The 15518-nt window shown below is 38.5% G+C and overlaps 1 protein-coding gene across 1 annotated transcript in view; it reads right to left on the bottom strand.

Annotated features, from left to right (window-relative positions):
- The window catches only part of SKOR2 (SKI family transcriptional corepressor 2), a 46756-nt gene that overhangs the window by 1781 nt on the left and 29457 nt on the right, over positions 1 to 15518 (bottom strand). The window contains exons 7-8 of the mRNA XM_030926151.1: positions 12523 to 12590; positions 4159 to 4224 (exon numbers count right to left, since the gene is read on the bottom strand). Coding sequence (XP_030782011.1) covers positions 4162 to 4224; positions 12523 to 12590 — 131 coding nt within the window. The 3' untranslated portion in view covers positions 4159 to 4161. The remainder of the gene's footprint in view (positions 1 to 4158; positions 4225 to 12522; positions 12591 to 15518) is intronic.

Genomic DNA, 15518 nt, shown 5'->3' with positions numbered 1-15518 from the left:
GCTGTTGCGTGTTACATGTGGTCCTGGGCTGACTTTCATGAAAGTGGCCCTTTTCTGGGGAAAAAGAGATAATATATCAGAAAATTGGCACACAAAAGTGGCAGCCAAAATTTTAGAGCTAGTAGAGATTTTGACCAGGTTTGGCCATCCACATTTTATAGATAAGAGTGAGACTCAAAGAGATGAAATGATGTTACTCAAGATAACACAGGGAGATAGCACCAGATCTGGCACCCAGTCTCCCTCACCACCAGCTAAGGACCCAAGGAAGACAGAGAGAAGGTTTTAGGGTCAAATAGACCTGGATTGAATCCTGTATCTGTCACTTAAGAGCTATGTGACTCCCTGAGCCTCAGTTTCTAAGTATGAATTGGAGGTAATAACAGGATCTACCTTACAGCATTGTAAGGATAACACAGTAAGTATTTAGCCAGTATCTGGCATAGTTAGTGCTCAATAAATGATCATTATTATCATTTCCAGTTTGGCCAATGAGTTTCTGCATGACTATGAATGAGACATTTCCCTGATTCACTTTCTACTTATGTAAAATGGTTTAATTCTTGTCTGTGAAAGTTGTGGATGCTTCAACCAGTTACATGAATGATAACTGCAAAACGTTTAAATGTGTTTGGAAGAAAATGAATGTAAAGTAATAATTAAAGTAGTGTTAACGTCATACCATTTTTATTTGGGGACGGATTTCACACAGATTACACTGGGTTATCTGTGCAGGAAGTGGGTCACAGAATTAACTAGATGTTAGGAAGGCCATCGGGAATAATACTGGCATTAAAAATGGGCCCAGGTGAAAGGATAATGTCTGCAACATTTTGAAGTTTTTTCAAAAAGGATTTTTTCAAATCCTTTCCATTGTACTCATGAGCTCATAATGAGACTAATACGAAGAGCGGTACAATGTCTAATCTAATAGGGCTTGTTTTAGGAGGTAGTTTGAAGGTAAATAAAAAAAACTACACTTTAACAGCTGGTAGCTTAACAAATAGAATTCATTGCCCCAATGGGGACTATGCTTAGGTTGAAGAAAGGTGAAGATAAATCCATGGGTAATGGATCTTTATGGTGTTACCAAGGGAAATCTAAGAGTATTCAGTGTATATGCCTACATTTTGAGGTTGATATTGTTAAGAACAACAATTTTGCTCTTAAAGTATCTTGACCTGGGTGGATCTTTATTTTGACTCAACATGGAATTTCTTATGTTCTAATGTAGGACAAAAAAAAATGTGCAGATCAGTGATATGTGGCAGTACTCGCTCAGCTTACTAAGTGGATTGCCTGTGGTTTTGAAAAGCTTCCTCCTCTTAATAGTAATATTGGAATCCACTGGGTGGCAAGAATACAGCATACTACCTTAAGGGTCACTCTTGCATAAGACATTAATGCATCAGTCCCTAATTTGGAAACCTGTGGTCACTCTGCAAGACAGAATGTGTCTCTCTCCCTCGGTGTAATGATTTTTATCTTGTAATCTCTCTTGGGGTAACTCCTTGCAGGCTTGGCATGTTGAGAATCAGAGACTGCCTCTAACAATACAGTCATGATTCTCTGCTTGGCTGATTTAGCTAAGCATTTAAGTAACCACTAATCTTCTGAAAGCACCAGGGTCTACTTAGAGAAATCCCTGTTGTCTGCAAGGATGGAAACAAAATCAGCATGGAGGAAGCATTAGTTACTAAACACAAATCAATCTTTTTTTTTCTTTTTTCCACCTAACCATATGCTAGGTCACTATCAGAGGTGTAGTTTCTGGGCAGTGAGTCTTAATCTGTAGGTGCAAAATGGGCTCAGGTCTGACAAATAGGGAAGATGGGTTGGGGAAGTATAAGGAATACAAAGAGAGTTTATCGAAGCTCTTAAGTATAAATCAAATCACATTCTAAGGCTGGGCATGGTTGTAATCTCAGCACTTTGGGAGACCAAAGCAGGAGGACTGCTTGAGCCCAGGAGTTTGAAACCAGCCTGGGAAATATAGGGAGATCCTGTCTTTACAAAATAAAAAAAAATTTGCTGGGCATGGTGGCATGCACGCCTATAATGCTGAGATAGGAGGATGGCTTGAGCCAGGGTGGTCAAGGCTGTATTGAGCTATGATCACATCACTGCAACTCCAGTCTGGGCAGAAGAGTGAGACCCTGTCTCAAAACAAAACAACAAAAACCCCATTCTAAGGGACGAATCTCCCAAGTGCTGAGTAAAACAAGCCAGATACAAGAGAATGTTCTATGCAATGTCATTTACATAAAGTTCAAAAACAGGCAAAATTTACCATCATTGCGGGTAGGGAGTGGGAGAAGCTGAACAGGGGCACAAGGTTGTTATCAGGAGCTGGAAAGCTAAGTGAGCTCATTGTGAACATTTACTGAGTTTCCTTTTGTTTTTGTTTTCATTGTGTGTGTGTGTTTGTGTGTGTTCCTGGGTGAGTGCAATTCACTGAGTTTTGATTCGTAAACTTCATGATTTGTATGACTTTATGATTTATAAACTTTGAATAAGAAGGTTATTTTTAAAAACATCCTAATATTTTCTCTTGAAAGAAAATTAGTTTGACATTTTCAACCATTATACGTACGGAGTTTATCAGAATTAATTTGAACCATTCTTGCCTTAATTATCTTGATATTCTGAGTTAAAATTCACTGGAATCTAAATGTTCTAAAATTTTCATTTCACACCGCTGGTGTAAACCTGGTCTATTATACTGAGAAAGAAATTGCCCAAAGTCAACTTCAGACTTAATAAAAATACTTTAATATATAGAACAGAGCCAACTTCACAGGTGCATTTGTTAATAACTTCATAGAGATGGAAACAGAATGACTTACTCTCTGAGCACCTCTGTTGCAGTATCATCTGCTCACCAAGAGCAGTAAGTCCATGCATTAGGAAGAGGCAGGCACTAGATCCAAAGTCAGGGCCCCCAGAATCTCTTCTTGGCTTTGCAACATGAACATAAAATGTCACATCTCTTATCTGTAAACCTCAGTTCCCCATGTGTAAAATTAAGGGAAAGCACATGAATGAAAGACTGTTTTGGAAAGGGTTTTGAGCACCTGATGAAATGTAACATAATTATTATTATTTAAGACAAATACTGAAGACTACCACTAATAAAGATAATGGCAAGAAAAATTGTCATTTGCACCTGCTAGAGGAAATTCGTGATATGCAGAAGGGAGGTGAAGGAACAAAAGGAACCGTGAGCCTGCACAGTTCTTTTTGCTAACAAATTCTATTGAGTTGAAAATATGTTCCAGAGGGGAGGAGTGGGAAGAGTCATTCTGGTGGGAATGGATTAAATTGATAAATGGCTGCAGTCCTAGCTGGCCATGAGCACTAACAAATGCTACCTTTGGCATCTGTGGTTTTTTCCCTGATTTCGCAATCCTAGTTGTTAGGTCATCCCAACATATTGTTGCAGAAACAAAGTGCTAGTTTTTGCATTCCCACAATTCTAATAATTACATATGTCTTCTTCCATGGGCTGAAAAAGTTTCTTTTCAAATGTTTAGGTATGTTCTGAATATAGCCATTGAATTGTCACTGTCTGCTCTTCCTTAAGAGTCCAAAATAATTGTCTTTCCCATTTTCTTTTAAACTGATATGACCTTGAACCTGGCTTCAGCTGTAGAGAAACTATTACTGGTTTAGGGAAAAGATTAGTTACTATTCCTAGAGCAGAAGGTCTCAAAGGTCTATATCGTCCCCAGTTCGTATTACCACCTGCAGTAACTCTCTGAAAGTCAGATTTCAGGCAGGCTTTTTGGAAGCGAAGGAGAGACAGAGAGGAGACACCCTGAGGATGACTGCTGACACTTCAGTTTCCTTGGGGGCAGTAACTGGGGTGTCAGAACCGTAAAGAGCAGAAAGCCGTAAAACAGAAAGAAGATCACTTTTGCAGACTGAATACAGAATTTTTAGTTATAGGAATTTTCCATGGAATTTATAAGAGGTACTTGGCCATTCATTTAGGAAATCCCATCCCCGGACATAACGAAGTTTATCGGTATATTGACTCAAACACAGGATGCAAATTTACCAATCCCTTGGGCTATTTCAAACACATCAATAAAGAATATGTTCAAGCACACAACAATACAGAGAGTTAAGAAAATTGCTTTCCTCTGATGATCTTACCTTTTAGCTTTTGCTAAGATGGGCGCCAAGCTTTTCTTTCCTGATCAAACTTGCTGCATAGGGGATCTATAAGATAAAAATAAGCAACACCATCCAGGTAAGCTAGATTTGGAGACAGATGTGTAATGGAGACCCTTCATCATGCCTAACAATTTGAATGCCAATAGATCCTCCCTGAAAAAAAGAGGTCTCCATCTGCTTAGCAGTATGAGGTTTCTGGGGTACAGCATCCTTAAGGCCTGTTAACAAGTACAGTGAGGACAGAACAGGTGATCACACTGGATTGCTGCTACAGCTAGTCCTTGAGGTTAACATGTGATGTTTCACTTTTTAAAGTTTTTTTTTTTTTTTTTTTTTTTTTGTATTTTTTAGTAGAGACGGGGTTTCACCCTGTTAGCCAGGATGGTCTCGATCTCCTGACCTCGTGATCCGCCCGTCTCGGCCTCCCAAAGTGCTGGGATTACAGGCTTGAGCCACCGCGCCCGGCCACACTTTTTAAAGTTTTTAAAAATTTGCGTTTAATAATATGGTATCATATTTATTTAGGTACAAAAACTGAGTTATGATGTTCTAATATATGTTTAAGGTCATAAAACAAGAATGTGCTTACAAACTAGTTTAATGTAATTGTTCAGTTTATTAGAATGATTTCTTTATAACAGATGTAATTTCTTTATAACATATGCTATCCTTATAAATTACAAATAAGACTAACTAAACCCAAACTATTACTCTGATTAGATTCCCAATAACTGATAAGATGCATCAGAGGCTGGGTGCGGTGGCTCACACCTGTAATCTCAGCACTTTGGGAGGCTGAGGTGGGAGGATTGCTTGAGCCCAGGAGTTCAAGACCAGCTTGGGCAACATAGGAAGGCTCTGTTTCTACAAAAAGTTAAAAAATTAGCCAAGTGTGGTGGCACACACCTGCTACTTGGGAGGCTGAAGTGGGAAGATCGCTTGAGCCCAGAAGATCAAGGCTGCAATAAGCCATGATTGCACTACTGCACTCCAGCCTGGGTGACAGAGCAAGACCCCTTCTCTCACACACACAGACAAAGAAGCATCAGAACTAACTGCACTCAATGGAAAATATGACCTTGAGAATTCTACCTGGGTAAACTTGAAAAGTACTTTTGAATACTGGGGTTTTGAATAAAAGTTGATCACACTTGGTATGCTTCTTTTCATTAGAAAATTCCAATAGTTGAAATTGGACTCAATGTATTATTTAGATTTGCCTCTCCACTAACCCCCGTTAAGGTGCTCTATTCTTATGTTACCCATCTTCAGCATTACAGGCTAAACTCAGGGCTTTAAAGACTTGAGTCTATTCTACATGTAAAGAATAAATAAATATTCACCCTTCTAGAATGTAATGTGAAATATGGCTGTTAAGTAAAAGCAGTGAGGGAAATAAAATTACTTTCATTCAATTAAGCAATGATATATATATATATATAATTTCCCACATTCCAGTATATGGTATGTTTTCCTCTCATTATCAACAGTCCACACATATGAACCTTTATTATTAACGAGAAAGAGTTATAAATCTACAGTGATGCTAGTGGCTAAAAAGAGTTGGACCATTTTACTGTAATAATTAGCTGAATCAAACAGTGTTTTTAACAGGAAAGAAAAGACAATAACAAAATAACCATCTCACTATTTTGATATATAACCACAACACAAACATGTCAGATAGGCACATATCTGATAAAGGGTATAGATAGCAGCATTGAAATAAATGATTCATATAGTAACATTAAAAGTTCAATGTCCTAATCTCATATTTTAGGATGCAGGCTGAGATCAGCTAGATAACTATGACAAGGACAGTTACACAAGGCCCTACTCTAGTTACCTCTTCTTTTCACTCTAGGTTATGCTATACCTGCTATTAACAGAGACCCCTTTGAATATTGGTTTTCCATTATGGTGTATGCTGCAATGTGCCAAAGTGTATGGATCACTTCTCTAGATGTATGACATGACAGAGCCTGGAATGGAATTCTATTATTTAGGATGACAAACAATGTAAACTTTTGGGCACAAGGAGTTCCCAATAAAATGTGTTTGTGCCACTCTCACATTTAAAAAAAGTCCTCAGCATCAAGATTAGACACCACAAAGATTTAGCAAGTGTCTGTTCTATGCCAGCCACCAGGAAAGATAAGTTAAATCACCATGGGCCATCTCACTAAAGGAGTAAACTACTCATCCTAATCCAAAGAAACCCGCCTGAAGGATTCTACTTTCAGAGCTAAGTCAAAATGGCTCCTCTTTCTTTTTTTCAGAAGCAATAACACAGCATTTCATTAAGGTAGGAAGCTGAGAAGGAAAAGAAAAGCAAAAAAAAAAAAAAAAAAAAAAAAAAAAAAAAAAAAAAAAAAAAAAGGATTCAAGAAAAAACGGACATTTCCAGATAAGCATATTTGAGTCCCAAGGGTCCAGATTGGAATTTAAACTGGGGTGAAGAATTATCCCCACCAGAATGTTGATTTTTTTCATTTATTTCATTAAAACAAAATGAAATAAAAGCCAAAAAAAAAAAAAAAAGATAAAAAGCAAAAAGTAGTGAGCTGAGAATCATGTATTTTTCCATTCTAAGTCCTAAATCATGAATGGTAAATAAAGATTATAGCAGCATGGCCAGTTGTTAATGGAAACAGCATTATTTCACTGATTCCAGGATGCACTTTATCCCCTCACATTTTAACATTCTGAAATCAGATGTATTATAATTGATGGTATCTTAGAATTACAGTTGGAACCTTTTTCTTTATGACTCATCAAGTAGTGGTGCCTCTTACAATTGATGGTGCTTCAGAGTCCATAAAATGCAACATTGGACTTGCAGACACTTCAGCAAATTCTCCCCAACTCGGAAGCTCAGGATTTTAGAGGCTTGATTTAAACGAGTTAGTTATTCCATGCAAAGCTACAATAGGACTTACAAAAGCTTTCTTTTCATCTTGACCAGCTTGGAAATTATCGAGATTGGCATGGAGAAAAAAATTCAAAGTATTATGTAACTTCTAAATTACCTACTTGGTTATAGTAGATCAAAAGTACTGGAGTTAAAAAAAAGTGACTTCTTGGTTTGTGCCAAGAGAGTTAACCTGAGCTCACACCTTCAGGTCAGTCAACATCTCAAAAAGAGAAAGATCAGAAGAAAAAGGCTATATAACTAAGGAACAACTGATTGCACTGTCAAGGTGCACAACAGTAGATCAATAATTGGAAATGGACACACAGTAGCCAAAGTCTGTCTACTGCTAGAGAATTTTAAGGCAGCTTCCACGGAAGTTCAGGCTTGCATTAAGTCTCCTGACTTGCAGGGATCTCCTTTTGATGCGTATTTAGATACAGAGTCAAAAGCTTCCAGTGGCCCAGGGATCTTCTTCTAAAAATATAATGCAAAACAGTAATGGTTCTATCTATCTTTTTTAAAAAATAAAGATGTAAGACATATATTTACAAACTCTCTAGGTTGATACAGTAGAAATCTGGGCAAGTTCCCATCCTAATGAATACTGGAGAACCTCCAAGAAAAGACCATCTTACTGAAGAGCTATGTCCTTGCCAAAGAACAAGCACTCTTCCAGCAAAGATAACGACCTCTCGCTCCTTTCCCTATGAAGAAGCACTGCACTCCCGTCATTAGGAAGTTGTAAACTGCTGTTTTACAAGTCCACAGTGAACAAAACATTAGTCCTTAATCTATTGATTGAACATTATTTTAATTGAGGCTTTTAATGAAGAACTTTGAGACCTAGGTTCCCCCTAGCTGTGTGTGACTGCAGCATTCTGGAAAAACAGCAGAGGGCACTTAAAGACTAGCACATTTTCCCAATCAACACGTCTTGTGGTAGCGATCTGACAAGTTCAAAGGATGTGAATCTGGGTCTAGCCATTTATCATGTGCTCTGTATTGCAGCATCACAATGTCCTCCAAGAACTATGACTAAAAAATAAAAAAGCATGTCTTCAGCAAATCAACAGTAGTAGTTTATACACAGATACACTTGCTTATGAAATTATTGCCAAATTCATAATAATAAAACAAAAGTTTTATCAAGGCATCATCACAATCTCAGTTCATGTAAGTTTTTATATTTCAGTCCTTGGAAAAACTGTAATCAAAAGGCTATTTACTAAATAAAAATCTTCAGTCAGCTTCTTCATCCCAAGGACTGATAAGTTTTGCTTTTAAAATTGAATAAACTTCTCCTAGAATCACAATTCATTTGTGAATGAGAAATCCTTTACCCTTTATTACACTAAATATTTACATTTTCATAAACATGCTAAATTAAAAAACTTTTGTAGTGGTTCATAGGAATAGGAATATATTTCTTTGTTTTGCATAACTAAATGTGGCTTAGTAATAAAAATGCTATAAGCACTTGAAAACCCAGGGCAGGGGTGGGGGACTTTAATACAAACCATGTTAAATACTAAAAATCCCAAAATTTGAGCTATTTTTTAAAAAAGGTAGCTTACAGCCACGTATAAATGTTAAATAATTCCTCACATGCTTTAAATCTCACTTTGAGATAAATGCACATTCATTTATAAAGACACAAAGAGAATCAATCATTTGACTCTGTAGTCATCACAACTTTACATTTAACACGGGAAAAAGAAGCAATGGTGCAGAAATGACAGTCAACAGAGAATCTAAAAATGCAGGAGCTGAAGAAATTAATAAGTTTTCTCTCTATAGCAATGATACCCAAGATACTTTCGAAATAAGTTTTTTGAATAGAAACACTTTTTAACAACATAGGATAAATGCATTGTGGGTCTTTGGGAATCATTACAAAATATGATGGTTTTAATATATTTGAATTCTCCATGACTGCAAGATAGAGTGGGTTTTTATGTCATCTCAAGAAAAAAAAAATCTGTTTTGTAATATATGCTCCGTAAACTTTAAACATAAAATAATTTTGAGTGAACTGTTCTGTTTTCAGGAAGCAAAGCATGCAACCATATTGACTGATGAATAAGATCATCCAACTAAAATATTCAGAAAGCCAGTAATTGTGATACCTTGCAATTTCTTGATAATCTTTAGATAGAATTTTCTAAAGACATTTTCCCCCAGGTACTTTGACAAATACATCAAGCTGAATAAGGAATTAGATACATTTCTGTTGAAGTAACATTGAATCTGCAGCCTCAATTCTAAAGCAGATTAGTCCATGTAAACTATAGGTCTTTTCTGCACAAAACTATATCTAGCCAGATGGGCACGGTGGCTCACGCCTATAATAGTTCCACCATTGTAGGTACTACTTTGAGAAGGGCCATACCATTAAATTCATTACTCGCATTGGCATAGCATTTTATGGCTTGTATGTACATTTCATGTTTATTACTCACTTGCACACTTGCACTTGTAATATTCCTACCAGGGCACTAGGTTAAACCTTATAGCAGCTCCTTTTGGTTGAGGAACTGACACTTAATGAACTGTATGGTATGGGTCTCAATCCCAAGTTACAGACGTTAAAGCTCATGTCTGTTAGGTGCAGAGAGGGCAGTAATACAGAAGCTCCCCCAAATTTGCTAGTATTCCTTCCTTTAGGAGTTTTGGTAATAGTATTTGCTTAGTGTAAAATAACATTTGAGGAAACTAGGACCAAGCCAGGGAAATTTGGGAAAGAATTAAGAGGACTGCTACATGAGAGTATCAGAGTTGGGTCAGGGTCATCATGGGTGGTGATTCATTCAACAAATGTTTATAAACAGCTGTTTGATGCTGCACACTGTGATAAGTACTGGAGTCAGCATGAAAACCCTGGGCATCTAATGGTAGGGGACACACAAAAAGGGGAAGAAGCAGGAGGGACAAATCATGTCGATTTCTCCAATTTTCATGTTGTTACCCTGGATGTACCTTTGTGTATTTCAGGAATTATATGATACCTTCAAGGGCAGGATGGTGGGGGCGGGAAATTCAAGCTTCTCCCAAATTACTTAATTTGATACCAGGAATAGTTTACTATCTATAGGAATGTGAATTAACGACATTTGTTTAGATAGATGAAAACATGTGATAAAATATTTTACAATACAGCATAACAAAATGATTTAGTAATACCAGTTTTAATCTTCCATGTACCAAATATCTCAAAAGACATGAGACATTTTTTCTTCTATCAATCCTATGTGCTTATTACGTGGAGACAATATAATTTCGTCTTTTACTAAACAAACCAAATGCCAAAGAAAATTAAGACATTAAGGTTGCATAACTGGCCTTGAATAGGGGCACTAAAAGAAATACTGTTTCCTTCTCTAATGCCCATTTTGCTATACTCACCACCACCCCCTGAAATCACAATTTTTTTTGTTGCACATGTGGCAATTTTTTTCTTTTGTTTTAAGAGTATGACAATGGGCTGGGTGCAGTGGTTCATGTCTGTAATCCCAGCACTTTAGGAGGCCCAGGTGGGAGGATCACTGGAGGCCAGGAGTTTAAGACCAGCCTGGGCAATACAGAAGACTCTGTCTCTACAAAAAATTAAAGAATTAGTCAGGTGTGGTGGCGCACACCTGCAGTTCCAGCTACTTGAGAGGCTGAGGTGAGAGGATTGCTTGATTCCAGGAGTTTGAGGCTATAGTGAGCTATGATTATATCACTGCACTCCAGCCTGTGCAGCAGAGTGAGACCCTGTTTCAAAAAAAAAAAAAAGAAAGACACACAAACAAACAAAACCTGAAAATGATGACCTGTGTAAAATAAGGGAGGTCTTAAAATTTTATATCCCCCTCATCAAATCTTTTATTTAAATTTTTCCTTTAAACAGAGAACACAATTCACAGCAAGAAATTACAGCTCTTATTATCAAGGAAACAAAAGCTAAGAATGGGAATTTGTTATTAAATCAATTATGAAAATCTTCTGCTCCCCAGTAAATTTAGGTGCAAACAAAACCAACATGAGAAAAAAATCTTGTTTTTTTTTTTTTTTTTTTGAGACGGAGTCTCGCTCTGTCGCCCGGGCTGGAGTGCAGTGGCCGGATCTCAGCTCACTGCAAGCTCCGCCTCCCGGGTTTACGCCATTCTCCTGCCTCAGCCTCCCGAGTAGCTGGGACTACAGGCGCCCGCCACCTCACCCGGCTAGTTTTTTGTATTTTTTAGTAGAGACGGGGTTTCACCATGTTAGCCAGGATGGTCTCGATCTTCTGACCTCGTGATCCGCCCGTCTCGGCCTCCCAAAGCGCTGGGATTACAGGCTTGAGCCACCGCGCCCGGCCGAAAAAAATCTTGTTTAAGCAGCATCTTATGTAGTGGTTTTCAGAACTGAGAGTTGTTAACGATCACTTGAGATCAAGGAAAGTCAATTGCTTCAAAAATGACTCTTAGGAGTCGTCACTAACACTGGCATGATTTCTCCAATGAAGAATGGAAACATTAATAACTACCTTTCTTAAATAATCCTGACAAAAGAACTAGATATGGCTCTGTACACAAGACAGGCACATATGCATGGATCCATGCTTAATGGTTGAAACTTAGCATGGATCAGTACAGAAATGTCAAGCAACCCAAAGTGTAATAATTATGCTGGGAATATCACTAAGGATCAGTAGGTGTTTTTTATCCAGGTGATTAAATATATCTTGAATATATTGAGCAGAAATAATTTTCCCCATTGTACTCATGAAAATGAAGAAGCTTGGGAGACTCCTTTAAAAGCCCTAATGAATAATACTAGATGTATCTACATGGGGACAAAGGGCAAAAAATTCAGAAAGCAGACAAAAACCCAAAACAAAACCACTACATTTACTTATCAGACATCTTCCTGGTTTTTGTTCCCATATAAATAGATCTTAGTGAGTGTCCATTTTTAGAAATGATTAGGATAGAGTAATACATTTCATTTGGAAATCATTTGTTTCTTTTCATCATCCTTCAAGTGAATTTAATTGATTAATTGTGCTCATTAATTGTGTTTTATTGGTAGTGGAGGGCCCAGTTCAAGTGTGGGTAGTGAAGGGAGAGGATAGAAGACAGTTGCCCTTCAATGAGCCCTTCACTGAGCACTGTGTTTGGGAAGTTTGCATAATGGAAGAAAATGCAGGTACCTTTGGTTTACCCACAGAGATAATTTACACATCTGTCTATTAACACATGGTAGGTAGTTACATTTAGAGGAAACATACTGCCACATCTGTTTATCCTGTGTCTAAGTAAATCTCTTGGTAATTAGCATCTAAGCCAGCTGAGAGGTAAGTGGACCAAAGGATTTCATGCAAAAACGTGAAAAGTTTCATACATATCGGGTAGTCTGAAAACAAACCAATCAAGTTGAATTTATTTTTAAGTAGAAATGCATCTTACAATTTGTAACTGTTGCACCATTTCTTCTCGGTAGGCTAGTTCCCTTTTCATCTGATCCTGAAAATTATCTGGTAGGAGAGAGAGATAGATAAAGATTAACTAAAGTGTAACATCTACTTTTAGTTTAGCTAGTAAAAACATTATTGACAGTCCCATGGACAGCCCCCCTACTTTTAAGTCTTTTTTTCATAGGCAAATTATATGCTTGTTTGAAGAATGTTTTCAACCCTCTATAATTTAATCAGACTAGACAGTAAATTCTGAGAGTGTGTCTTATATTTTACAGTATCTCATATTCCGTCTAGTATTATCTCTTGCATATGGTTACACAGAAACATCCCACACAATCATGTTCTTTAACCTTTGCACACTTGTGCAAATCACAGGTATTGGGAGCTTCCACTCCCCATACTGTCTTCAGAAGTCCAGCACGAGTGAGGAGGGGCAGGCCTTGGATACAGCTGAGCATAGGAAATGCTGCCCCTCCTGCACATAATACCTTCTGGGTAAATAAGATGTGGGTCGTGAAAAATGCCTACCTGGCTTCACTGCAGCTCATCTCACTCCTAAGAGAGAGTACTTTGGCCTGACTCTCCTGTGCAGCAAACTCACCCCGGGATCAGCTTTATTTTATGGCCCTCCTTTGTCCTGGTGCCTTTCTACAGACCCTACCTTAATCTGAGAAGAAAACTTTAAGAGATACTGTCATGCAAAATATTTTTGCTATTCTACATATTGATCATATTTATTGCATTAGGGAAAAAATGACTTCCAAATGCAGTTTGGTGTTACATCTTCTCCATGTGATCCTTTTAAAAGTGTGGACTTGGCTAACTTTGCCTTTTTCTGCACTGAAGGAGAAATTAGCATGATTTCATATTGAATTTGTGGTTGATAGGGCAGCAGCTTGAGTAAATCAGAAACTTCATCATTATCTTTTCTTCTCTTCTTTTCATCTCCACCATCAACTAGTGTGTGAGTTCTATGTGTTCTACCTTCATCTTCTCCCCTCTTTGCCATCGTTACCTCCCACATGCAGGCACCTCATCCCTGAATTATTTTCCAACTGACCACCTGGCCTCCAGTCCCTTCCTCTCCAAATACCTTTAATTCCCTGCTTAAAAATCTCCAATGACTTTCCAACACTTTCAAGATAGTAAATCCTTTACCACTCATGAGATCCTGGGTACTTAGAGATGAAAAGGCTTTGTTCTTTTTATTTTTTTCAACTTCTACCTTTTCATAAGATTTGAATTTCTTATCCAACCCCAAACATATGTTCTAATTAATTTTTTAAAAAAGACCCAATCCCTACTGTCACCTCTGATTTTAATGTCAAAGTCACTGTAATAGAGGGAGGTATGTGGTGTCATGCAAAGATTGAGAGAGGAGCTGTCATTCATTCCGGGAGCATTAGAGGGAAGAGCTGCTTGAGCAGACACGTGGAGAACAGCATTCTATATAAAGACATGGAAGGAGGAGAGGGGAACTGCATATGGCTCAGCTGGCTGCAGCCAAGGACACAGAGGAAATCCCTTGCACCCCACCAGCCACCAAACCACTCTCCAATCCCCAACTATGTGTTATACTTGCAGCCTCTGTGCCTCTGCCCCTGCTGTAGTCTTGCCCTTGCAGTAAACAACTGCCTTTTCTTTAAAGTCCAGTCCAAATATTACCTCCTCCAGGAAGTCTTCTCCAATTCTGCAGTCCCTCCTGCCAAAATTATTTACCCTTTTTTTTTGTACTTCTCCAGTACCCTGTCCATACCTGTATTAATGCATCCATAATACACACTATGATTAGTTGTTATCTATCTGTCTCCCTGCTAAACAGTTGAGTTCTTAGAGGGCAGGAAGATACGTTTAGACACTTTAAAAATTTTCAAGGCCTACCACAGTGTCTGGCACACAGCAGGGGCTAGCTAATAAATGAGGAGTAAAAACACACAGAATTATTCACCAGCAGGTTGAGAGTCTGCCATCTATAGTAACTACCCCACTCTGGAGCCTCAGAACTTTATCTAAAGAAACAAAGATGTGAAATAATGTGCTCTTTTAGGTCTTTTCTTGCTCCAGCATGTTAAACTTTGATGACAGGCCGAGTGTGGTGGCTCAAGCCTATAATCCCAGCCCTTTAGGAGGCCGAGGCAGGAAAATTGCTTGAGCCCAGGAGTTTGAGACCAGCCTGGGAAACATGGAAAAACCCTGTCTCTACTAAAAGTACAAAAAATTAGTTGGGCATGGAGGCGCACGCCTGTAGTCCCAGTTACGTAGGAGGCTGAGGTAGAAGATTCATCTGAGCCTCGGAAGTCAAGGCTGCAGTGAGCTGAGATTGCATCACTGCACTCCAGTCTGGGTGACAAAGTGAGACTCTGTCTCAAAAAAAAAAAGAAAGAAAAATTTTTTGGTGACAAAATAAACTGACTTGATTGGGCTCCATGCACCCACTTGTCTTTCCTGTGCAGGGGAAATGAGGGAAAGATTTTGATTTACACCAACAACAATTAGGCATAAGGAACTATGTGAGGAGCTGGCACCCACCTCACCAGGTCAGGATGCTCTAGAGGTGGGTCAAAGGGTACAGGACAACAGGGGAACTAGCCCTCCACAAACTGCCCTGGTTCCAACACTTGGTCCTGCACTCTGGCCCGAAGGCCTCCAGGAAAATCAGTGTGGTTCCAGACACTGGAGCACATGGCAAGCAGGTCGCCCTCTGTGAAGGAGAAAACTTTCCTCTGAGCCTCTAGGGATCCAAGATGCCTTTGACCAGGGTAGTAAACTAAGATGAATTAGGAAGGAGGGGCTGCCTGAAGCCAACCTGGCTGGAGCACTTACTTCCCTGGGATCACAGAAGATTCTAATTTTAGTGGAGGAAACAGCTAAGGGCAATTCAGAGTGGAATGGTGAAAACTAGTCCTAACTTAACTCATGTTCATCATTCTATGATAGTACACTTAATATAATTCTGTAAGTTAACATGAAAAAAAGAAAAGAAGC

The sequence above is a fragment of the Rhinopithecus roxellana genome, chromosome 21, assembly GCF_007565055.1.
Source record: "Rhinopithecus roxellana isolate Shanxi Qingling chromosome 21, ASM756505v1, whole genome shotgun sequence".
In the NCBI taxonomy this organism is placed as follows: Eukaryota; Metazoa; Chordata; class Mammalia; order Primates; family Cercopithecidae; genus Rhinopithecus; species Rhinopithecus roxellana.
This window is presented reverse-complemented; position numbering and strand designations above follow the sequence as displayed.